At 40.3% G+C, this 26,676-nt stretch overlaps 1 protein-coding gene across 2 annotated transcripts; it reads right to left on the bottom strand.

Moving 5' to 3' along the window:
* Window positions 1–10,599: 10,599 nt before the first annotated feature.
* LOC137258216 (small conductance calcium-activated potassium channel protein 3-like) lies at window positions 10,600–19,393 on the bottom strand. Of its 2 annotated transcripts, none has more exons than XM_067795807.1 (2): window positions 19,148–19,393; window positions 10,600–12,638 (listed from the first exon to the last, which is right to left on the bottom strand). In XM_067795807.1, the coding sequence occupies exon 2, from the start codon at window positions 12,630–12,632 to the stop codon at window positions 11,292–11,294; it is 1,341 nt and encodes a 446-aa protein (XP_067651908.1). In that variant the 5' UTR covers window positions 12,633–12,638; window positions 19,148–19,393; the 3' UTR covers window positions 10,600–11,291. The 2 variants fall into 2 exon arrangements, with proteins under 2 accessions (XP_067651908.1, XP_067651907.1); XM_067795806.1 differs by having other exon boundaries at window positions 10,600–12,634; window positions 19,148–19,342.
* Window positions 19,394–26,676: the final 7,283 nt, after the last annotated feature.

Raw genomic sequence — 26,676 nt, 5'->3', positions numbered from 1 at the left:
AAGCCATGGAAAGACACCTAAACTGAGGCATCAGCCTGGAGAGACGTCCAGTGAGAGATCCCGAAATCAAACACATGAAGACAAACAGGGAGACAGAGAAAGACAAGAAAGACATCAAGTGGACCAATTGCGGTAAATATACACACTGAAGGAAACAAGCGGGTAAGATGTATTCCACCTTTCATAATCTCATAAATGGTTTCAATTAAAGATGTCACATGTGTCATGGCTTTGGCGTCAGTTTGGAAAAAAAAATCTAGATAAAGCCATGACAGGCAACCTTGTGTTTCCCTCCGGTGAAGGTCCGGGTTAATATAGGTCTTCAGAAACCCGTTCTTGTAAAGGGCGACTAACGGAAATCGAGGCCAGGGTCGGTGATTTGGTTGACAATGTCATGGCATACTTCCTATCAACAGTTTAGACTCACTGTTGAAAATATAGCCACTTATGTCAGGCAACTGTTCTAAAATAATTTTTGCAAAATATCCCATACTGTTTAAAGGTACAGTTTAAACACGAACTGGTGTATTGTAAAACAAATTTGCAACGTTGAAAAGACTATTGTCATGAATTCAATAAATCACGAAACACATTGAAAATTGGCGAATTCTTTACCAAACTTTACACCAAAATTCAACGCTTCATATGCATGATATTTGAACATGGTTTTCAACAATTTGAGGCATGGGACTCGTGCAATTTGTCTGCATAAGGTTTGTTGTTGGATCCACCAATAAGTCGAGATATCAATCTTCGATGTATGCATATATGTATATATAGCGTACAGTGAGTGTTTTCTGTAAGTCCAAACTTTTCATGGGAAGTATGTTTCACTTGCTCATGATGTTGATCACTAGGTTGTCTCGTCCAAGACGTACTACCTGAAATGTGATACCTGTAGATCTCTGTTGACCGCAGTTGACCAATGACTGATGACCAAAGGGGTAAACACGCATTTCTCAACCTGTAGCTCTCGTTTCTAACGCAATATGCACAAAAAGTATGCGATTATAACGCCAACAAGCGAATAAAAAGTACTCGTTCTTTACTGATGAAGGTGACATATAAAACATATTGGTGTTTAAATGTACGTGTGATGGCCAGTTGATCACCTGATGTAATTAGCTACTGGTTAACTGAAACCATAATCCCAGACAGTTGTGTGTGAGCGAGTGTGTGTTACGCTGCCTTTAGCAATGTTCAAGATGGGGTCACGATGGGGGACACCAGAAATGGACTTCACACATCGTATCCATATAGGAAATCAAACCCGGGTTTTCAGTGTGACGAGAGACCGCTTATACCATTTGGATACCCAACCGAACCCAGGCTGCAGAGACACTCAGTTATTTTAATTGTTCCTTGTTTTTATCTTACACCATGCAGGAAAATATAATCCATTCCAACTGACCATTTAGGGGTTTCAAATCATAATCACAAGCTCTGGCCAAGACTAACGCTGAGTCTCTGAAAACATGTAATTTTACTAGAAAGGTACAAGAAACCGAGAAGCACCCCCAGTGACATTGGACACTCAGAACCTATCTTGCTTCATTTAAGGCTTCAACAGATAGAGATAGACAGAAGGGAAAATAACGTGGTTCAGGGTCTCTGAGATAGACTGACCGAAAACTTGAAGCCACAACACCGCGGGGATAGTCCAGGTCTTGCATAGTTCTTGATAGTTCTTGCAATCCTTTAGCACAGGGATTCCACCCCTTCGAATATATATTCTTAATGCGATCACTTCCTTTGAAGGAGACAACAAACAATTTAGCCTGGACTTCCAAATATTTAAAGAATATCTACTACTACAAGTGATTAAATTTGCTGTTTAATCTGGTCAGTAGGGAAGAATTAGTCTTGAGGTTCAAGCGTTTGTTCGCCACTCCGCTAGCCCCGGTTCGATTTCCTATATACGTAAATTATCCGAAAACCATTCTCAGAGTCCTACCTCACGAAGTGGCTTAAGTGTTTAACGAAAATCCCCCTCCCGCTGGCGATTTGGCATCCTAAACAGATTGACATCGAGCTGGGGAAACTATTCCCTATTATTACGTTGTCCAAACCATGGTCAGTATGTGCGGTTGGACTCCAAGCATTGGATGGCGATCGCTAGTGGATGGCTAACTTTATTAGCTTAACGTCAGCCTTTCTGAAATTGATTGTCCCTCTATCATTAGCTCCAGTGGTGCGGTAAGAATAACCAAAACGTCTACTTTCAGTGAGAGCCTTGTGTTTACACTCACTGCCCGAACAATTCTGCCGATAAAAGACAATCTCCACGTACACAATAACTGAATATTCCGGCAGCAGAGGGCAATGCGTTTGTGTAATGTACGGATCACAAAATATTGCCCGTTCAATATCTAAAGCTGTCTCGACATAGACTCGCCGGTCCAGATGTTACCGGCAACACAACCCCACACAACGTAGGTGAACGATAATGCAAACAGGGCTGCATCAAGCAGGGAAAATACTACAACGCAGGCATACGTAGATAAACACAGGCGTAGACAGGGTAGGTAAACAATAATACAATACATGCATACTGCATGCACGTAAATATTATTCCGGGCATGCATAAGGCAGCAAATCAATTTTCTAAAACACCGACATACACTATACACAGCCCTACACTATACATGGTCATACACTATGCATAGTCATACACTATACATGGTCATACACTATGCATAGTCATACACTATACATATTCATGCATTGTTATACACTATACATTGTCGCTATATATCGTTATACACTATACACAATCATACACAATAAATTGCCATGCACTATACACAGTCGTACACTGTACATTGTCATACACTATACATAACCATACTCTATATTCAGTCATATATTGTCATACACTATATATGATCATACACTATACATTGTCATTCACTATACATAGTCACACACTATACATTGTCATAGACTATGCATTGCCATACAATATATATTGTTACACACTATACATTGTCATGCACGATACATTGTCATACACTACACATCGTTACACACTATACATTGTCATGCACGATACACTGTCATACACTATACACTGGTACACACTATACATAGTCATACACTATACATTGTCACACACTATACTCCAACAGAGACCCAAACATGACCATATTCATGACCTCAACGCAGGACGTCAGACGATACTACACTATTCAGTTAAACTGACTAACATACGTATGTAATCTGTTCAGAGATCACAGACAAAGACCAATGAAGATGTCCTTCGGCAACAGTTTGAAGCAAGACCACCATTGAAGTGGAGGCGAAGACACTGGTCCAGAAGCCTCGTATTGATATCTATATCTAATATCTAACTGTTTGTTACTCACAAATTTGTATATTTTATCATAAAATACTTATCAGGTAATAGTTAAAATGTCATATTTAAAGTCACCTCACCAAAGTAGATCTTCTGAAAACATCCCCTTTATTGCTGTTATTGTTTTCAGGAATCTCTGAGCGTGTTTCCTGCACCCTATATATGCCCTGGGAATATAGAGGACGCCATTGATTTATTGCCAAGGTCTGGCGGATCTAAAGTAACACGTGGTCTGCATTCATCTGATGGAATTCCCTTTGTACACTTGACATTTGTGTTCCAGTTTATGTACGTGGGGAATTCTTCACTACTGCTATAAAATGCTCGAAACTTAGGTCTAGTTTTGGAATTGAACAGCGATTGAATTGAGCAGCCGAAGACTACGACTAATTCGACTGTTTATTGATTAGTTCAGCCTAGTAATTGACGAGTTCACTCGTAACGTCGAAAACCTGGGTTCTGTTTCACCGTCTGCTTTAATGTGAACACCTCAATGACATCAATAATATACAATTCATCAATCACCAAACATCTATACAGCGTGGAGGAAGCATTAGTCCGATTATATGTATTACTGAATCGTGTTCGTGAAACTTGTTCCATAGCTAGCAACCGTCACAAATAACAAATGCAGGTCGATTTTCCCCTGAACAAAACCAACAATTAGGGAATTATTTGGGTCAGGTATGCGTCAAAGTTAGAAATGTCCTCCAAATGCCTACCACAAATCCCTTTTGAAAGCTTTCCTTAAGCCTTTAGTTACTACAACTCTTTTACAACAACCTTGGGGTAGGACGCTCCTTATACTATCTACGAAAAAAGATCGTGCTGTAAAGCTGTGAACCGTAGGCATCACTGGTTGGAGATGCTGGCACATTAGTCGGCCTAATGGGAATATTCCCTGCCGGAAAGTGGAAGTCATCATTCTTGTCACCGAGTCTGATGGAGACGTTTTTGTCAGTCTTAGTCCATTGTGTATAGACTTAAATAATCATGAATCTAGAATATTGTTTCTAGTTGAGACGTGTAAATCAGTGGAAATCCAGTAATTTTGGCTAAATCGGTGAAACCTGCTGCAGCTATCTACGTTTGTTTGCGTCAGGTATGCAGGATTGTCTCAGGAACTTGTACTTGTATATATAGGATGTACATAATGTTTCTCGTTACCAATAATGAGTTCATCATTGGTAAAGAGTGAGCGTGGTGAGTGAGGTGTTGGTGAGGAGGTTGGAGGGGAGGGGGCGTATCAAAACGGAAAGGTGCTCGGTTGTTGTTCAAGCAAGTTCGATTCAATTATTCAAGCATTGTTTGACTGCTTATTTAAGTATAGTGTGAATGTATGAGGGTGCTGTTGTACAAAACAGTCTTAGCGCTAAGGCTACCTTAAGCGTATGTTAAGGCATGGGAGTTACGGTCACCTTCGCGCTAAGAGAGCTTGTACAACGACATTCTGGGGCTCATTTCACGATGTTACCTTTACTAAGGTTAACCTTGACTCAAATTATCTAACACTACATTAAGGTTAGCTTAGTGCAATGACCTGTGATCACCTGAACGCTTTGTGAGAGGAGACCCTGGTAGTTGCAAAAGACATCGACAAGTGAGCAGTATCTTGTAGGGGAAACCAGGAATGGTCTCCGGACACTGCAGCTATATGTGGATTTGAACCTGGATCTTTGGCGTGATGAGTGGACACTTTCAGCCTTCGACTACCCAGCCCCGCACAGCTGTAGAACACATTGACCACGGGTATTGATTTTCACGATGTTAAGAGTTCGTTTATTGTTGAATGGTATTGTTGAATGACATATTAAACAATGGAACTTTTTTTTTTATTGATGAATGTTAGAATCATTCAAATGTCATATTTATTAATTCACTTATGTATTGTGTTTATTAATATGCTTAAAGTTCTTGAATACATTTACATTTTGCAGATGAATTATGCAGTGGAAAAGTACTAACATATTTTTTATAATTGTATCAATTTAATTCTGCTTCAGCGTTCATGGATCACATTGCAGAGAAATATAATTATATGCATTTCATTATGATGTTGTGTTTATGAAATATTACCTTTTATGTCAAGTCGATGTAGTCATGGATACAGATCTTAAGCAGTGGCATGGCTTATTTACAGGTATTAGTCAGTCAAGAAACCCCCATCTGTCGCCATCGAATGGTCTGTGTCGAGGGTATAACGTCAATACGTGTTCGTGACGTTTAAGTAATGTCACCAAGAATTAGGCCTGCTGTGACCAGAGTTGGAACATACATTGTGACGGGTGGCGTTTAATTTAGACTGATATATGGAATTGTTATAATCAGTCGATCAACAGACATCATTTGTTTGATGTTATTGTAGTACCCAGATGACTAATAGCTCTCATTTCATTGCAGGTTACTATGGTAGCAGAGAGACCCCCATTTTTATGATTATATTGTAAGCTACCACGGTGACAGATAGACCCCATTTTTGTGATGGTATTGTAGGCTACCTCGGTGACAGATTGACCCCATTTTTGTGATGGTATTGTAAGCTACCACGGTGACAGATAGACCCCATTTATGTGATGGTATTGTAAGCTGTCAATAGTTATTCCTATTTACTACTACTACTACTACTACTACTACTACTACTACTACTACTACTACTACTACTACTACTACTACTACTACTACTACTACTACTATTGCCTGTAGATGCATAACCAATACCCCCATCACCACTGCCACCGACGTAGTGTTACTTTTGATCCCCTACCTTACTACTGGAATAACAAGGCAAGATCAGCCATGCTCTGAATCAGCCTAATATCTTCTTTCTTTACACCAGGAGGCAACCATGTTGAACCTCATAGTGTTATCACTACCTTGGACAAGAGAGCAAGCCCGCTGTTCTCAACTGCTACGAAACAGGATGGTCGCACATCAGCTGTCGCCATGGGAACTACAGCAGGCGCCATCATAGTCATTGTCTTGCTAAGCATCATCCTTCCAGATGTAATAACTCTCATCCGCCATGTTGGAATCATGAAGAACAGTTTCAGAAACCTTCGCCATGAACTACAGAGCCGAAATAAACGTGGACGAACCAATCAAGTCAAAACTACTACCAAGAAATTCTTCATCATGGAAACATCCATGTCACAGATGACACACGGACGTGACATTTCCATGAGACGGGGAAAAAGGCACCGTCCACCCCGGACAACCCACAACGTTCGCCAGACCACGTTAAGTATTGTCTGATTCTGCCCGGAGAAGGAAATCGGTACTGTGGGACATGCCGTGTGATTATAACGTTGCCTGGATTTTGAAACGAACACAGTGTCTTACTTTTATTGTCAACCGTTGTGAAGGTCACATGCAAAGTAAAACACATGTTTGCAGATTCTGATACCTTTCGGTATGCACTTACCGAAATAAATTATCAAAATTGCCAATTCAACCTATGAATTTGAAAAAAAACGCGATGAAAAAGGCCCGCGAAATCGGAGTTCAAGCGATTCAATGCATATTGTATAGCATGAATAAGTGATAACATTTTTGTTTCATGTGGCATTTAATATGCATTTGTAACACGTGCTATTTTGGGGATTACACTTTCTCAGTAAAGTACAGATTCTAGTACTTTCGTTGGGTTCAGTCCCGTCCGGGCTTTCCACTCTCAGAGTCAGGCACTTAATCGCAAGAACACGAAGCCCGCCGCCTAATGAGACTTAAACCAACTAAAGTACATACCGTACTTGCCTCAGTAAGTGTACGGCGAAATATGACATATATTAATTTGTTCATTTTCTGTGTGGCATTATGTATACAGAGTATATTAGTATGTGGCATAATTTATCATAAAAACCTACTCTGTGGTTCATTACACAAATTGTTCTAATTAGAATATATGAAAATCATACTTATTAACTCCAACATACCATTATATCAACTATCCCAATACATGTCCGGAAAATGTTTGTTGTTGTTATATAGGTAAGTAAAGTACAGTGAGCCGAACAGAGTTGATTTTCGTAAAATGTTCCTAGAACAGCCTACAAGCCCTGGGAAGTGGACGAGAAGTTCCCGGGCTTGCTGGTATGCCCTACAGCTGATGGATGACAGCTGTCATACCATGTACTAGGCAATTGGTATTGAGCTGTAGCAAGACAGACTCACTTATGGGACAATTTGATAACGTCATGACCCGCAGGGAACCACTGTTGTCATTTTGGTATAGTTAGTCCTACCATTCTACTAAACGGTATTTCTGTTGTATTCCTAGCGTTTAGTCTCTCGGTATATAACTTTTATTGTAACAAAAAAGGCCAATTAAGCTGAAAAGGAACCCAAAGGAGACCGGAGATTACTGAACCTGAGGAAATAGGGCTTTGGCGTCGCAGAGAGGGCATGGCAGTAGGGAAAATAATGTGGTTCAGGGACTGTGAGACATGCTATTGTATTCCTAGAACTCATTCCTCAAAATATTCGTAGCTCCATGTCATTCGTCCTCCTATGACAAACTTTGACGTTCCTAACATTACGCCTTATGGCTCTGGAACCTCTCTCGTACAATGATGTTACTTCATAAAAAAATGCTTGGTGTTAGTTGTTGTTTATTAAAGCAGCCCAATCAGAGACTAGTTTTATTTTTCTCATATTCATACTATAGTCAGGGATTTGGAGAGCGACAACGTCAGTATATTAGAATTGATATTTTGATGCTGCCGGATAAAATTACCCATATTCTTAAGTGACATCTCGGTTTAGAAAGTTTAAAAATCGTTTCGACGAATAGTAATTTTGATTTCTCGATCAACCCTTTCTTTACTGTGACATCTCGGTTTAGACCTCTGCACCATGTGTCTACCTTCTTTGACAATGAAATCACGATCTAGACCTCTGTACTTTGCGTCAACATTAGAGGGTAACATCTCGGTCTAGATGTTTGTACTTTCTTGGACAGTAATATCTCGGTCTGGACCTCTGTACTTTCTTTGACAGTAACATCTCGGTCTGGATCTCTGTACTTTCTTTGACAGTAACATCTCGGTCTGGATCTCTGTACTTTCTTTGACAGTAACATCTCGGTCTAGACCTCTGCACTTTCTTTGACAGTGACATCTCTGTCTTGACCTCTGTACGTTGCATCGATAATGTTTTTGAAAGTGACATCTGACAGCGTTGTCTCTGAGGGTGATGTCCAGTTCCAGTTATACAGTTATATATATTTATTTTGCGAAAAAAGCACCTGCGAACTGACCTGCGGATATTTTCAGGCTAACAAACAATTGACGATTCAGCACATCCCTGATTACTGAATCAGCGCTGTCATTTATACACTCATAGTGAAGGAATGTATTTTGTGATTGACGTACTCATGCCTATGCACCATCAACAACAAGAACCATGTACTTCGTATTCGTACCCCATGCGTTGCTCGATGTCAACCGGTAGCACTGCTAGACATAAACTTAATTTTAATATGGAAATTGAACATATGTCACATTCTACACTTTTTCCAAGTATGACTAAGCAACTACTTTTTATCTGTCACCAGTGGATATTCATACAACCATTTAACGAGTCTGTGTTCTCATTGAGGTATCATTCAATTACTTTTCATAATAGAATGAGTTACACGCTGTGGCGTACATGCATCCGCCTGACTGGGAATGCAATGCTTCAATTAAGTAATGGTACGAATTTCTGCTCGTTTAACATATTTCCTGCTCTTATTTTTACCTGAAATGTTATAATGTTGTTTCTGTTTCAAATATATTTCCAACCACATGTTACAGTGGAATTCAATCTAATGATAAGTGTATACTTAACTAAATGTGTATCTTCTACCTAGGGACCCGTGAAGGTCCCGGGATAGAATTGGCCTTCAGCAACCCATGCTTGTCGTAAAAGGCGACTAACGGGATCGGGTGGTCAGACTCGCTGACTTGGTTGACACATGACATCGTTTCCCAATTGTGCAGGTCGATGCTCATGCTGTTGATCACTGGATTGTCTGGTCCAGACTCGATTATGTACAGACTGCCGTCATATAGCTGCAGTATTGCTGAGTGCGGCGTAAAACTAAACTCACTCACTCCCTCACTTCTACCTAGGGAATAGCTTGCTATCCACTGCTGTGGGGATGGTGAGTTGCCTACTGGTTAAAGTAGGTAGTCACGCCAAAGAGCCAGGTTCGAGTGAGTGAGTTAGAGAGTTAGTGAGTTTAGTTTTCTGCCGTTTTCTGCAATTTTCCAGCTACGTGACGGTGGTCTGTAAATAATCGAGTCTGGACCAGACAATCCAGTGACCAACAGCATGAATATTTATCCGCGCAATTGGGAACCGATGACACGGTCAACCAAGTCCACGAGCCTGATCACCCGACACCGTTAGTCGCCTCTTACGACAAGCATGGTTTGCTGAAGGCCTATTCTACCCCGGAAATTCATGGATCCCCAGGTTTGATTTCAAACATGGCTGCAATGTGAGAAACCCATTTCTGCTGTCCCCTGCCGTGATATTGCTGGAATATTGCTGATAGTGAACTAAACTCACCCATTTCACCGCTGTTTGGTTTAATGTCGGTTAGAAGGTGATATCACTCCGTTGCATCGTAATGAGGGACGGAAGTTAGAAGACATTAAACCCAAGATGACGAATTAATTGTAACTGTTACAGGACCGGCCTGCATACGTTCTCTTAGACGCGGCTTCGATTCTCCAAATTCGTAAGATGTGTGAACACCATTTATATATTTCCCGCCAAACAATTACTCGAATCATGGTGACACTGTAGACAAGCAGATAAAACCGGTAGATGATAACCTGCACGCATCTGCCACAGTTTTCTCTTGATACTTTCTACTGTCTATATACACCAAATGCTGTAGAAAGTGTCCACTTGCCCTCATATATTGTAGCTGGACAATGCTTTATTACATTAAGATATCGCTGTTTAATAAATCTACAACACATTCAGCACTGTGTAATAACATCCAGTGATGCCGGTCGTATGACGTCATAATGATTTACAGTTATGATGTCACAATGTTAAGATTTCTGTCACAAAGGATCTTGCTTACGTCATGCGATCAAAGCTCTCAGTAATCCCACCGTGGGCAGTTTCTACAGATTTATGTCAGAGGATGCTTAATTCGCTTCCTTGAAATACCATTTTTATCAAACTCTCTTTCGATAGTTTGATACCAAACCATTAACGCGTTTATGAAAACTGGTATTTTACGGAAGGTCATTTTGTATCCTTTATTTTTATACAACACATAAGAACATGAATATTGAAATATGCACATATTTATGTCTCGTCACCGCTGCACCACTACATGAAGATACAAACTGCTGATTAGAGTCATATCATCCTTCATGAATTATGAATCATATTGAAGATAATTGAACCTGAAGTCGAACTTCTACATCAATCGATGTATCTCTCATGGCGTATCCCGTTACGTCACGACACAATTCCCGTAGGCAGAATTCCCAGTATTGCTACACTGCTTGTCTCACAAGGACTCGCTGAATACATCATCATTCGGCATTTCAAATAAACGACATCTTTCTGTTTCATAAACACATAAAGCCTTCGATTTGGTGTCTGTTTCGTAATCATTCATTACTCTTTACACATCTTGCTCTTAGGCGAACACCAACGGTGTCACCACTGATTTTCAGTGATTAATTTACATAACTGTTACCAATTTTGTCTTTTACTCTTATGGAATCGTTTTCGAATCGAATCGTGAATACGTGTTTTTTCGCTTTGACGTTATATTTTTGTCAAGATTCTTTTTATTTGTAAAACATGTATCCTTTGTAACTTTTATGGCAAAATATAACACATGTTGTGCTTGTTTTGAAGGTGGCATTCTCATATCGATTCGATTAATTAATGTGAAAGTTTGTAACTGAACTTTCACCGTAGACTAAATGTCCGGTCTTTGGTACGTGGTCTTGACCTTCAGTTTCGTCATTTGTTTTTCAATCTGCCGTAGTTGTTGACACACCTTGTTCTGTGACGTCAACATGACGTCCATGGCGCCGTTAATCCGCGTTATCATTTGACTAATCTCAATCAGACCGATGGAAGTACCGTCAATTTCCGCCAAGGATGCGCGCGCCATTCGCATAGTCCTGACAGCGTTCCGTAACTTCCAGTTCAGGAGAGTCAGCGAGCTTCCGGAACCATACTTGCGGTGGCAAATCCAGATCCGGAGCACAAGCTTCACAACGTTTGCAGCTGCGCATTTCCGTTTATTCTGCAAGTGTATTCGTGTTAAGAAATTGTACACGTATCGTTCTGATCTGCTTTGCTCCAAGCGGCGGGCAAGAACGGCGACTAACAGAGCACAAGAACCTAGTCCCATCAGTCCGGTAACGATGGCGACCAAATGACCACAATGAGTATGAGGCGTCAAATCCCCGTAACCAATTGTAAGGAAGGTCATGGCCGCCAACCACATGAAGCTTGTAAGATCTGTTGTCTTAGTGAAGTAGAGTTCGCAGGTTCTCATTGCCCATACACTTACTACATACATTGACAACATAATACAGGAAATCACGAACCAGGGGTGCTTGCTCATAGCGCACTTAAACACAAAGAACGGGTTTATTCTAACCGTACTCATAGCTCCAATACTCTGAGTTGAGGGATCCGTGAGAAGTCGACTGTGCACCACCATAAAATTACCGATGATGTACAGTCGGAACATCATCAAAACCGACAGGATTCTGTCAACGCTGGAGGCTACTTTAATATCCTTTACAGTAGCCAGAGCAATATTGATATCTCCAGGGAATGGGTGAATGGCGCAGACGATTAGTTCAGCTACCAACATGAACCACATCGACACGGGGGTGACAACGAGGGGGTCGTCCACGCCTCCGTCCACCATCCGGATCTCCATCCCCGTGTGATAGTACACGCATATTGTTACCAGCAGCAGCAGAGTGGAGATCGACGTCATGGACTTCAGGAAAAGGGACACCACATCGCCCTTCTCGTACGTGTCTGAGTAGAATAGTTCATTTTCTATCACCATGAATACAATCCCCGACAGCGCCATGAAAAACTTGACATTCACCAGCCACCTTCGCCTCTGGATTAACTTCTTCCTCAACTCAAGCTTAGAGCCCAGTGTCCTCTCTCGTTTCTCTGCTTCCGGTCTCGCGGTCTCACGTTTGCTGTTTCCTGCGTTTTCTTCCATGTATTTCCAGGAGTTGGACTTCTGTTGGACCAGGGGATGGAAGGTGTTGTCATCACTCATGTCTACCTGTCAAATACATAACACTACAGTACTGGAAATAATGAATTCTACATCTTGAAACATATGCTTATAATACTTCTTAAGGTTTCAATTTTCAAACCCTTTCTGCGACAATTTTGGAGAGTAAATACTAAATCCTTATACTAATCGTCACTCCCCTAAACTAAAACGCATTAAACCCACATAAAGCAAAAATAATATGTAAAAAAATATAATAATAATAATAAAAAAATAAATAAATAAAAATAAATAAACTCCCAAAAGGAAAACGGAGATGAACTACATCCGTTGTCCACAGTCAGGAGAAGAAACTGAGAAACTGAATGTATGGATAAAACAAATGAATTAAATAGATATATCAGGAGCTGTATTGATAAAGAACTAATCCAGAATTAATTACTTTTAACTCTTAGAATCTTTATCAACAGGTCCTAGAATCAGAAGAAAAGTAACATGACTACGAGGCAGTTACTACACTGAATATTTTGCTAAGGTGGTGTGTCACCATCCCCACTCAAGGGAGTGATAATGCCAATACATGTAAGAAGTTGATCTTGTGCAGTGTCCAAAGTGATCCGTGGTTCAGGCTAGCTATTCTCGAAACGCTCCTAGCCCTGCGAACTTCTTAAGCCCATTCTTAACACATTGGCTACGATCAAAGTTAAGAATTCTTAGGGCTACGAATGTTTCGAGAATAAGGGCCCTGGTAACTAACTGCCTGCTCGAACGTTTTAGAACATGTTCTGTGGTGTCCAAAACATGTTCTGTCGGGTTCATGATTGTCTGTCAGCTCCCTGTCTCTGACGTCTGTGAAAACAATGATTAATGGTCCGAAAGGTTGGGCATTTCTGCCCTCAGTATGGAGTTACCAGTATGAAACAGACAGGTACCCTCAAAGCTCGTATACCTTACATGTTCTTTTAGATATAATAATCCTTTCTGACCACCACAAACACAGAACAGGTCGTCACGAACTGTATTTCCGGCTAAGTATGTTTACATGAACCCTACCATGGTCAAAGAGGTCATGAGCTGTATTCCCTACCAATGGGACTCACATGAACCGTTCCAGTGTCAACGAACAGATCGTTATGGGCTGTATTCCCTGCTACTTGGGTCTACAAGAACCGTTACAGGGTCAAAAACGCTCCATGAACAGGTCTTTCTGAGCTGTATGTATGGGCTACTGGAAATTATTGGGAGTGAGCTGTTTTTGTCATCTGTAAAGGCCTGTTGATGTTGAACTGATGGCTGATGATGCGATTAGTTGTTCCAGCTGCAGCCATTCCATCAATTTGTATTCGTGCTGCTGGAGGGTTCTGCTTAACCATTGTTTAGAATATGAAATCGACATGACCTTGCCAGTCGTAGGAAGCAGATCGATGCTCACTATGAAATCAAGCGAACGAGCGTAAAACACATTTTGGCTGACTCGTGCACAGGTATGTTGAATTAATACATAGTTTTGTCTGTTTACGAACATTCTAAGGAATTCTCTATGTTAAATGCCCAATTCGATAGAAATGACAACAATCTAAAGTTGACAATACTTGTGAGTATGAGTGAAAACATGATGATATTAAGTTCCTAAGGGTTTTGATATGATGACAAAAAAGTTTAATTGTTTGATATATAAAAAAATTTGTGGCTTTAAATTATTTCACAACGCTGCTTAATCATCAAATACTTTCCTTGAAGTACAAATTAGTTTTTCTATGATGATCTTCACACAGTGGTTATCTCATCACACGCCGAAGCGACCTGTCAATAAAATCCTATTATCACATAAATCTATCAAGGCGACATATGATATTAAATAATAATTATGACGGATTTCATAAGCACCTAGTATCCAGAGCTCAATGGCTTCAGCCATGCAGATATGAGTGATATTTTTAGATCTAAATATCGTTGTAACGCATCGAACTGCAGAGTTCTGAATTCACTGTAACTTGGCTAAAGAGCATTGCAAGTCTGGAAGACAAAAGGCACTGCATGACCAATTTAGCTGTATCATACAGCCATCAAGATCACAGTGACATATCAAAGAAATGATCTTCAAACGTCAAGGCGACATATGTATCGCTAAAATGATGTTCACACAACAAATCAGTAATGGTGTATCTCACACATCACATATAACACAATGATCTTCAAGCGTCAGAGCTGCATATCAGCAAAACGCACCCAAATACTATGACGACTTATCACCAAAAATATTTTCATATCACAAATCAGTTATGACACAAATTTAATATATCACACACATCATAGACACATATCACACAATGATCTTCAATCAACAAGGCGACATATTACAAAAAATGATCTTCAAACGTCAATCGTACACATAATAATAAAATACCTTGTACTTTCATACCTTGACATCAAATGCTATCCGTACAGCTAGGTGGTATGCATAATGAATGGAGGCTCGTCTGTACTCTATGTGCACGTATAAGTACAAATGGAATTACCCATGCGTGCATTACATGATAAATACAATGTGTTTACGTATATATTGAGATAAACAGTAAGTTGTAATTGATTGGTTCACTAGGCAACATGTTTGAAATCAGCAATCAATATTCGTGTATGCATAGTGCACATTAAGTAAACAGTTGGTTAAACCACATTAATGATACCCTTCAAAATCTCCCTGGCATAACTATACATTTGAAATTCAAATTTTGAGATACATTGCGTACGAGATTATATAGTATGGTATAAAACTATCATATTCTGAGGTGTAGACGTGTTTTTTGCACCTTTTGAGTTAAACACATATAAACATGACATATTTTAAAAGAACAAAATTCACCAAAGCTCTCTCTCTTTCTCTCTCTCTCTGTCAGTCTCTCTCTTGTTTACTCTCTTTCTCTCTCTCTCTCTAGTTTACTCTCTCTCCCTCTGTCTCTCTCTGTGCCTATGACTCTCTAGTTTACTTTCTCTGTCTCTCTCCGTAGTTTACTTTCTCTCTCGCTCTCTCTGTCTCTGTAGTTTACTCTCTTGCTCTCTCTCTGTGTGTAGTTTACTCCCCCTCTCTCTAGTTTACTCATGCTCTCTCTCTCTCTCTCTCTCTCTCTCACACACACACACACACACATTTTAAACGTATGTAAAGTAATATTAACATTAATAGTGACCTGTTCTGTATGTAAATTACGTACATGATATAGAACTTAGCTGACTCTTTGATTATAACAACCTCAGTTCTGATTAGGCCTTTTTGTTGAAATCAGATATTCTAAAATAATGTATGCATTATTTTGAATCCCACATAGGCAAAAATAAATATTGATATTAGATATTTACAAGTACTTCAGCATCCACATGTATTTGATTGCCAAAGTAGTTAATTGACATTCAAAGGCGGATTCAGGCTGAGTTCAAAGCAAAGCATTAACTTCACTGTCGTCTTTAGATAATTTCAAAAGGTGTGTATGTTTGCGTGCGTGCTTGCGCGCGTGCGTGCGTGCGGGCGTGCGTGCGGGCGCGAGTGTGTGTCCCCCGATCCTGACGCTGGTCTAAATGAGTGACCTCATTTCGCTGAATTTACGGCATAATGAAAACGTGTATGGGCATTTATTTGTCGTGGTGAATTACTTACTGACTTCATTTGTGTTATTTGATACATGCTGTTTTACATCATATTATTATTTCACAGAACGACCGCAGCTAGAAGGGTAGGTTGGCGTGTGTTTCTGTCACAACCCAGGGATAGATATGTCTTTTCTAAATTAGAAAAGGTCGCGCAGTTGATCTGATTGGTTAATAATGCAAACTACAGCTTCACGTGGGTGAAATAACTGGAGTGTGTTTTGTACACAAAAGTGCTAGCCAATCAGATTGCCGGATGTCGTAAAGCCCGTCGCTTACGACCTAGTTTTGTATACTTCCGGCACAGCAACTCGGTCTTTGGCGATTTAGTAAAAAACAATAAGTGCATCCCCTCGAAAGGCCTGTGTACATGCCTCCCACACACACTGGAAATGTGGACAGAAGCGTTTGATACTCGTGAGACTTTTAAAATACGATATATTCAATGACGAGTGCGTGAGTGTCCGTTTTTCGATCAAGCCGCTGTGATTTCGTGATCCACCTTTATAGGTTATATAGTAAGGTGGTTGGATAGTAAACTGGGACTTAGTTTATTGATTTTCGGATCCGCGGTAGGGGCATGTGTACTGAACAATGAGATAAACGTCACCACTGATTGTATGACATTCGCTTGTGTCATGTCAAAATAAGAGTTATTGCCCATTGGGATGAAAACCTCTACCTTGTCCATTTTTTGTCAGCTAACCCGAGTTCTCAGTTGTTTCAGAAAAGAATAAACAAAGGATTAGGAGGTTGTTTGGAAGGATGTCCCGCTATATAATGACCACCAGATTTCTGGTCACCCTATATAATTACAATCCAAGTCAGCTGACGTTTCACTTGACAGTGGACGAGAAAAGGGTATAATCAATGTAACACGTACAGTAATACTCGGGTTTAGTTGCTCACAATGCATTCTGGGTGGTCGCTCCGAAACCTACAGGTATTAAGTCCGTTACTAGGGTGAAGCCGGATCAAATTGTCACCGCTCGCCGCTTCATGTTTATAGTCCGTTCGGAATGTGAAGTTATTAGTAATTGAAATGCGAAATATGCCATAAGCAATAGTCTGTATATAATACACTTTATTGTGCCATGTTGTACTATATATATCTGTACGGATGTGTACATGGGTCCATGTCCCGTTTTCATACAAATACTGTAGAAAACACTATTCCCTTGAGACCTGGGGTTCCTGTGACAAAGCAACCTTTACCTCTACCATTAGGCTACCCTACCGCTCCAGGACAGGGGCTCCTTTCACAAAGCATCCTTTACTAAGGTTAACCTTAACTCCCATTCTGTAATACTTAAGACTAAGGTACCCTTTGTGCAATGTTGAAGAATGGGAGTTAAGGTTAACCTTAGTAAAGGTTGCTTTGTGAAAGGAGCCCCTGTCCTGGAGCGGTAGGGTAGCTTAATCGTTAAAGCGTTCGCTCGTCAAGCGAAAACTTGGGTTACATTTTCCACGTTGGTACAATGTGTGAAGCCAGTTTCTTGTGTCCTCCACCGTGATATTGTTGGAATATTGTTAAAATAGTGTCAACGAATCCTGTGGTCATTTCGAAAGAGGACACAGGACATCCTCTGTTTATTTGGGGCAATTTTCATTATGTTGATACTTTTCCAAATAGAAGAAACAAAATAGATATACACCATTTTCAGAGACAGGTGAAGATCCGGGTAAGTTAGAACTGGTCTTCTGTGACCCAAGGAGTGGTGACTCACTGATACATGTCATCATTGCGTAGATCTATGATCATGATTTGGTAATCACTGGATTGTCTGGTCCAGACTCAATTACTTATACTTACTTACGACCATTTTTTTAGATTTTGTGTTGGCATTTCTGTATTATCAGGTATGTGAAACGAACTGGCCTTCTTTTACACATGAAATGAACATGTCTTGTAAAATATACTTTTGTTGTTCTCCTGAATATGCGTAAAAATGAATACCGTCTTTTACTGTCACAAACCATTTTATCGTTCTGACAGCTGAGATGAATCAGCCACAAAATTTACTCGACTGCCTTTGTAGAACTCACATTCATTTGAACAAACTGTGATTCTGAAAATTAACGTTTGTTGATTTCCAGTAAAACTGTATACATGTACATATAACGTCAAGCAATGAAATGCCTTGATGTCATCCATTGTTTATCGGATCAGTTGACACTAAACATATGGAATGAGAATGCACAAGAAAAAATTACCGCTGACCCTGATACTGCTACACAAAGCAAAAACTTGCTTACTGAAGTGAAAATTTGTTGTTTGTTCTGCCTCCAGAAATTTCGATTTAATTCCGATTCCATTATAGCTTACAAAATAAATAAATAAATAAAATAAAAACTCAAATAAACACATGTCTGTGTCTTATATTTTCGGTTATCATCCTGACCTTTTAAAGAAAATTATGTAAAAAATACGTGGTTGTCATAAAATAATGATATTGTTCATCACCTTACACGTCCCACTCAGGACTCAGCATCTCAATTATCTCATGACTTCATCACATCGCACTTTCAGAACAGTGTAAAAACTTCCGGAGGTCATCCCCTGAACCATTGGGAATTTAAATTAAAAGTACAAAAACAGTTAAGTGCTTGAGGCTAAATAGCATTACTGCCAAGATGCCTGTTTTTAGAAATCCCAAGGCGAGACAATGGCAGAACGCACTATCCCGACTCCCCAGTCACCAGGCCGGGGGAGACAAGTATCTGACACCAGCTGTCCCTCCTTTGATATGACCCCTAATGAACGACGTTCCACATTCTGCTATTTAACGTAGGCATTGAGCACACAACGCATGAGTACGTACAGAATGAGATACCTTTGTCTTTCCGACTTTCCAAACAGGCTAGTCAAGAACAAACAATTCTTATACGATAGACCCAACATTTTAAATATCTACCTGAGAATCGTTCTTCCGATGTGGAAGTCTCTGGCTGATAGTGGTTGATGTCGGCGCGGAACATTCGTTTGACTCTCGTCAACGACAGTGACATTAACGTCATGAGATAACCTCCAACACGTTCCGTAAGTATCTTCAAATCGCCTATCATGATGTTTGAAGAACGGCACTGTGGTGATGGAGGTGTATTGCCAAGTGGTTGTAGATGAGGTTGCCGGACATCCTGCCAGTCACGCCTAGCATCTTCTCATCTGTCGCTCTCATAATCCTCGCTTGAATTCGGTGGTTTTGAGTTTCACATTAACGTTGTTATTGTAATTATCACGAGCAACCATGCGTGAAGTCAATATGGTGCATCATTTAGATGAATGTGTCTGAATTAGTTATTTGGTGAAGTCTAGTTTGCTATCATTTTACTCGATATGTGGTGTCTGATGAGCGACTTATCATTGTAAGTCGTAACGATTACTATGGACTGTATTCTCTACCAAAAGACAACACAGGCTGTTGCTTGTTGCTACCGAGGAGTTGAGGCAGTCTAGTGGTGAAGGCGTTCAGTCGCCACTCGGGTTCGATTCTCCATATGTGTACAATGTGTGGAGCCCATTCCTGTGGTCCCTGTGATATGGCTGGATTATTGCTAAAAGCGACGTAAAACCATACTCACTCACTGCCGTATACCTAGCATGGTGCTCGGGAAGCAACGACCTGTCGGCACGATGTCACCCGAGTGTACCTGAATAGTGGATCTGAGTGTGTCTGAATAGCGGATCTGGGTGTATCTAAATAGTGTATCTGGGTGTATCTGAAGAGTGCATCTGTGTTTATCTGATTATTGTATCTGGGTGTATCTAAATAGTGTATCTAGGGGTATCTGAATAGTGTATCTCAGTGCGTTATCTGAATAGAGTATCTGAGGTGGGCGGTTATCTGCCGAATGATTACTCGATGAAAGCTTTGTAAAACTGCCATGAACTTAAACAAGCAGACACACTGACACACATGAAAGTACGTCTATATGCAGGTGCAGCATGACGGAACGTTAAACATCATTCCACCTCACTTCACCTAATCTAGTCCCTTTGTTTGTCTCGAACCACAAATAGCCCGATAGTCTGATTGTTTCGAGTTTTACTGTTTTCATTTGGAGCCGGAAGAAATACCGTGCATTACAATCAGATTTAAAGTTCGTTCAAACCATCTACCTCTGTATCCCCAACATTCGATGTCTAGGGGAAGAGACTATGATAGTTAATTTAACTGATGCAAAATTTATGCTTTTCAGGAGTAAACTGTCCTCTACACTTGAAGATCCGGGTGAGCACTGAGCTTCCGTTACTTATGCTTGTCGAGAGAGAACTAACGGGATCGGGTGGTCAGCTCGCAAGCTTGGTTGACACATGTGATTGTATCCCAACTGCGTACATCGATGCTCACGCTGTTGATCACTGGATTATCTGGAACAGACTCGATTATGTGCAGGCTGCAGTACAGATAGCTTGCATAATATTGATTGCAACGTAAAAACTATACTCACTCACTCAGTCACGTGAAATTGTCATACTGTGTGCGTGAAAAGAGCGTTTGAAGTTTTACGATAGATTTTTATGCTTTTTGAAACCGTTTCATACAGCTTCTTTAACATTTACCACAATGTAATACATTTGTACTAACAAACTTCATTTTTACCGCTGTTAGTGAATAACATCTTTCCAACAGATCGATTTGTTTTTGCCTTTTATTCAATGTAGACTTAACGTGTTCCCCAATACCTGAATGGCTGGGGAAGCTCGGGTGGGGGTGGGGGGTTGGGGGTCGGGAATGGGTGGTGTCTTACTGGTTAATGTTACAATTAGTAGTTTTGAATATTATCTGATTTATAGAGTCGCTGGATATTGATGCCACTTTGGGGGTATCGATGTACGTTACTGTTTTGAATTGTTGACATCGAAAGTATGGCTAGGAGTGGAATAACATACTTTCACTCTCAGCCACAGTCTGACTAAATGCAACGATGTCTTTGATTTCAGTTTATGAAAGGAATCCGTTTATCAGTTACAAAATATGGCTCTAGGCAACATGGGCATAAAGAAAGTATCGTTCACAATGCAAGCTGTGGTCCATAAGGCTAAATTAAAATAGTGAAATGTTTCTCGGGCATCGGCTCGTCACTCTTATTATTTGTGCGCATAACAATTTTTTATTATCATTTAAAAAATAAATTGACTTGGCCGCGTCCCGACCATCCATTTGTCCATTATAAGAATGAGTGTCTGTTAGAACGAGCATGACTGAATCTACAACCAATTAGACTTCTTAAGCTGTATTTCTGAGAAAAAATGCGTTCCTCTCTCTTCATTTTTATCAATCAAAAATTAAAAAAAGTCCTACCGTCCTCGTCACTTTTGCAAAATATGTGCCCGGGGAACGTTTATTATGTATACAATTATACATTCTGTACGTGCGCATATACGCCAAGAAAAAGACCGGTCTCAAATAGTTATTTCCTTTTACGTTTAACCTATGACCCGGAAATAAAAGATGAGATTGCATTTACTGTCACAACTTTGATAAGTTGCTCTGTGGCAGACACTGACCTTTTAAAACACACAATTTGTCCATGATATTCCACCAGTATCCCATGATTGTTGACTCCAGGTTTTGGCTGGATTGTCAGGTGTCCATTTTCACGGCATTTACTGCGACACCAAGGTGGTGGACATCTCTGATATACTGCTGTGGAAGTGTTGTTGCAGGGTTGTCAGTATGCAACAGCAGAACTCCCAACGATGATCGATCAATATTTATTGTTATGAGGTGTCATGGTTATAGCAAAGAAAGAAGATAGTTTGTGCTCATGAGACCTAGAAATCATGACATCTAGAAATATCAGACGCACAATTTTGTCAATTTTCGCTTGGGCTTATAAGATTATATGAGTAAATAAGAGCAGACGACTTTCAACAGAGACGTTTAAGGATATGTCCATTATGTAACTCGGCCATAGAGGATGAAATTCACTTCGCTTTTGTATGCCCACATTATGCTGATGTAAGAACAAAATATATATCCCAGATAACTACCTCTTAAAGTACCCTTCAACTGCTTTTGTTTCCATTCTATTCCCAAAACTGAATATAGAATACCTAATCTTGCCCTGTATGTCAAACGTGCTGTTATCCTTAAAAGCAATATCTTATCTGAAACGTAATTCTTTCGTGAAATGTCTGTACCATGTGCTGAAATATACTTGTATTTCTTGTATATGGGTCGGAGTACAATATTAATAAACATCTATGTCTTTGTCTTGTCTTGGCCGATGTGAATGAATGTCGCCTCAGATCGCAATACCAGTGCATATAGGTAAGATCGACGAGTAAACTAAGTAAATTTCTGTTTGTTCCCAAACTCTTTCCCTTCAAAATCAGTTATTTTATTCGGAAACTATATGTCACTCCTTGAAGGTTTCAGGACTTTCGAAGAAGGTAGCGTCAGAACTTTAGGATATTCCTGTCATCTTGTAGCTTCATTTGCACATACCAGACTTTTTGGTATTCCTAATACGAATGTAATCAACAGAAAATATGTTTGCACTATTATATTGTTGTGAAAGCATACCATTAAAAAAGTGGGGGATGTTGGATTTACAAGATTGATGAAATCAAATGATGAAGCCAAGAAGGAAACAGATGATGAAGAAAAGGTAAGAGAAAATGTGCCAATTTATTCTGTTTCTATGGAAATTTGAAATGTTTTATCAGACATTCTACATATGTTATATATAACGTTTTGTCATATGCCTTGACATTGACGACTGTTATTCTCGCAGAAAGGAAAACATTCCATGTTTTTTAATGGTATATTATACAGTCTGACGTTTCTGAGTGATACAGCATTTATACCCAATAAAGTATGATATCAAGGACCCATAAAGATCCGTGTCAGAATTTGTCTTCAGTAATTGCGTGGATCGATGTCCATGCTGTTTGTTGATCACTGGATTGTCTTGTCCCGACTGGTTTAAATCAATATTAGCTGGAATGGAAAAACTCTTTAACCAACAAACAAAGCCAACGAACTAAACTAGAACAGTAGTTCTGTTTGGGTTACTCTTAACATAAGAAATTAGAATCGAAACCATAAAGAAATGAAGCAGAAATACGTAAAAAAGCCGACAGCGGCGTGATTCGGAAACTGACACAATTTTAATTTCAACAGGTCGGTCAACGTTCGCTGAGGGTTCATCTGACTCGACATTCTGTGAACGTGTCTTAAAAACCTCACGCCGAGAGGTTCAGTATCTGACTAAAGGATCTCAATCTAATGAGATTGCCGTCCCCCAACATCGCTTGATTGCTACTGAAAGCGTCGTTAACTTCTCACTCCACGCAATTCAAATCCATAGCTGTCAGAATTTGCCCCGATTCCTAACTATTCGTCAGATATTCATGACCAATGAGAATTATGAACAGCTCGGCTAGAATGTATTGCCTGACTCCCCTGGATGGAGCAGTGGCAGAAATCGTTGAAGAACCTAAAACACGTTCTCCTGAATACTAACACTATCTTCCTTTTGAATTTACTATTTAATACATGTGTATTGGACAGCGCAGCTTGCACTGAATCCGGGGTTAATTAATTCCGTTATGTAGTCTTCTGGATTTACGTGGGTACAAATGACTTCTAGGATTCCGGTGGTGGCCTATATAGGACAAGAGGTCTTTTGTCCACGACACAGATTGGGACGTCCCTCGAGGGACGAGGTCCTCGGTAGGACCGAGGACCTTATGTATGGCAATAAATGGCCAAGGCACCATGGCACACAATTAGTGATTCTATGTTCTGGGACATAACAGCCTTAGTTGCAACCTTATGGAATTGATCGATTCTCCTTCTAACTACTGGTTTACTTACTGCTTGGTCAATAACCTATTTTAGTGCCTGATGTGGACAGGGCTATAATATCACTGACCAGGACTCTGCCCTCATTCATCGACTTCAAAGTATTTCCTGCATTCCGACTGTCCAGCCGATGTTTACATGCACATTAACTGGTGATGTTTGTGGATGTTGGTCAGAACGTAGACACGTGCTATAAACATTCACGCTGGGAAGTTAAGCACCGGTTATTACTTAGCCAGTCTGAGAGTTCTTGAACCACACTATTTTCCCCACTGCCTAGTAATGGAGGCGAAGAACGATCTTAATGCCAAGAGTGGCGCTTAAAATGTTGAATAAACCATATTTCACGTGAGTAATTATTAAACATGGGGTAGGAAATGTGACTGCACAACCACATGAAGAAATGGGAGTGTTCCTTTGGTGGTGGCGATATTTTATTTAGACATAAAAAATATTTTTCGATCCGAAGCGAGGAAAGTACGTTGCCAACCTTTGCTCGCTTTGCTCGCATATGAGATGACTTGTCCTGTTCTTTCTGCGCAACCCCATTTACGCTACAGTTTGCCTGTGAGTCGACATCCACGGTCATTTTGTTAAATGAAACCAAGGTATATGTTGATAATGCCAAAACATACATGACCCGCCATCGTATAGCCGGAATACTACTCAGTGTAACAACAAAAACGACAACAACGACAACAACGACAACGACAACGACAACAACAACAGCAACAACGACAACAGCAACAACGACAACAACGACGACGACACCGTCAACTACAACGAGAACGACAACGACAACGACGAGAACAACAACGACAGCAAAAACGACAACGACAACAACAGCAACTACAACGACGACGACAACAACAATGACAACAACAACGAAAACAACAACAAAAACAACAACAACGACATCGACAACGACAACGAGACAACAAAATAAACAACATGCATTGAATATCGGGAAGCGTGTACTATATATATGACTATGAAGAGTGTATGTAAATAATCGAGTCTGGCCCAGACAATCCATCAATTAACAGCATGAGCATCGATCTATACACCAGGGACACGATAACATATCTCAGCCAAGTCAGCGAGCCTGACCGCCCGATCCCGTTAGTCGCCTACGTCAAGCATGAGGTACTGAAGATCAATTATAGCCCGAATCTTCACGGTTTTGACTATAATGGACGTATTTTTGTGGTACGTCCATTAATGTTGAAACTATTCCCGTGACAAGTGGGCCTGTGAATCCGGTAGCACTTATTTCCACGTGTACGGTCAAGGGGTATATTGAACGTCAGTTTCACTCAAAGATAGCGTGATAACATATGTTAATACGCTCATCAAAGACATAAAAGTAGCCTTCACAGCTTTGTGTAGCGGATATGTATCAATGCCTCGTTATTCCTGCAATAAACCGTCATGGGGAAATGACCTTCACACACTGTACACATGTGGAACTGAACCCGGACCTACGGCGTTCAGTGAACACCTGAACCGCCTGTCTACTTATCGCTCCATACACTTGTGAAAGCTATAGCACATCCTTTAAAAACAATAAGGTTGCATCATGTCAAGTTAACATTGTTCCGCTTTTATGCTGTGGTTGCAAGCTTAAGACTGTTAAATGCGAAGACAATCCTAAGCCTCTCATTTCTCCACAGGGACTCCGACTGATCTTTATACTGCAAGACGACAATGGTGAGAGATCCACTGCAATAAACACGAACATTTCAAGTGACGTTAATGTGCTTCTTAGTGGAGTGTTTTGTCTAAGGGTATCTTACGTAGGAGTTCCCAGTTGATATTTACAAGACAAGAAGAAAACCTGGTCACAAACAAATGTGAATTACTGAGCAAGATTTTTTTCGCTACGTTCAGCAATTTCAGTATCACGATGGGAAGCTCCAGAAATATGATTCTCACGTGGATACATTGTATAAAGCCGATTTGGTGTCCTCCGCCGCGTGATAACTGTTAAAGCGGCGTAAAACTAAATTCGCTCACTCATATACATATGCTAGAAAAATTATCCGATGATATTTCTAGTTTAAGTTGGTTTATTGTTAAACGCCGCACTAATATTCTAACTATATGGCGGCATTATAATCGAATCTGGGCCAGACAATCCAGTGATCAACAGCCAGAGCATCTGCATTTGCGCAGTTGGGATTTGACGTGTCAATCAAGTCAGCGAGAAAGACTACTGATCCTGCCTCTTGAGACAAGCGTGGGCTACTGAAGGTCTATTCTAACCCGTATCCTCTCTATAGCTGTTACATGTTACTATAATTGTCTCAAATATATGGACCCGTGAAGGTCCGGGGTAGAATAGGCCTTCAGCAACCCATGCTTGCCATTAAAGGCGACTATGCTTGTCGTAAGAGGCCACTAAAGGGATTGGCTGGTCAGGTTCGCTGAGTTGGTTGACACATGTCATCGGTTCCCAATCGCGCAGATCGATGCTCATGGTCCAGACTCGATTATTTACAGACCGTCACCATATAGCTGGAATATTGCTGAGTTACTTGCGCTAAAAGAAAGACGCAAAACTTGGATCACATGTACTGGTTAGAACTGCCAAATGTGACATACCCTCAGTATAGAACAACCGAAAC

Source organism: Haliotis asinina, chromosome 12, assembly GCF_037392515.1.
Source record: "Haliotis asinina isolate JCU_RB_2024 chromosome 12, JCU_Hal_asi_v2, whole genome shotgun sequence".
Classification (NCBI taxonomy): domain Eukaryota; kingdom Metazoa; phylum Mollusca; class Gastropoda; order Lepetellida; family Haliotidae; genus Haliotis; species Haliotis asinina.
Note: the sequence above shows the minus strand (reverse complement) of the source record. Positions and strands in the feature narration are given on the sequence as shown.

Excerpts from the sequence above, each read along its gene's own strand:
- LOC137258216 (XM_067795806.1), bottom strand. The coding sequence starts at position 19,298 with ATGATAGGCGATTTGAAGATACTTACGGAACGTGTTGGAGGTTATCTC. Across the intron at positions 12,635-19,147 it reads ATCGGAAGAACGATTCTCAG|ACATGAGTGATGACAACACC; the intron begins GTAGATATTTAA and ends TTTGACAGGTAG.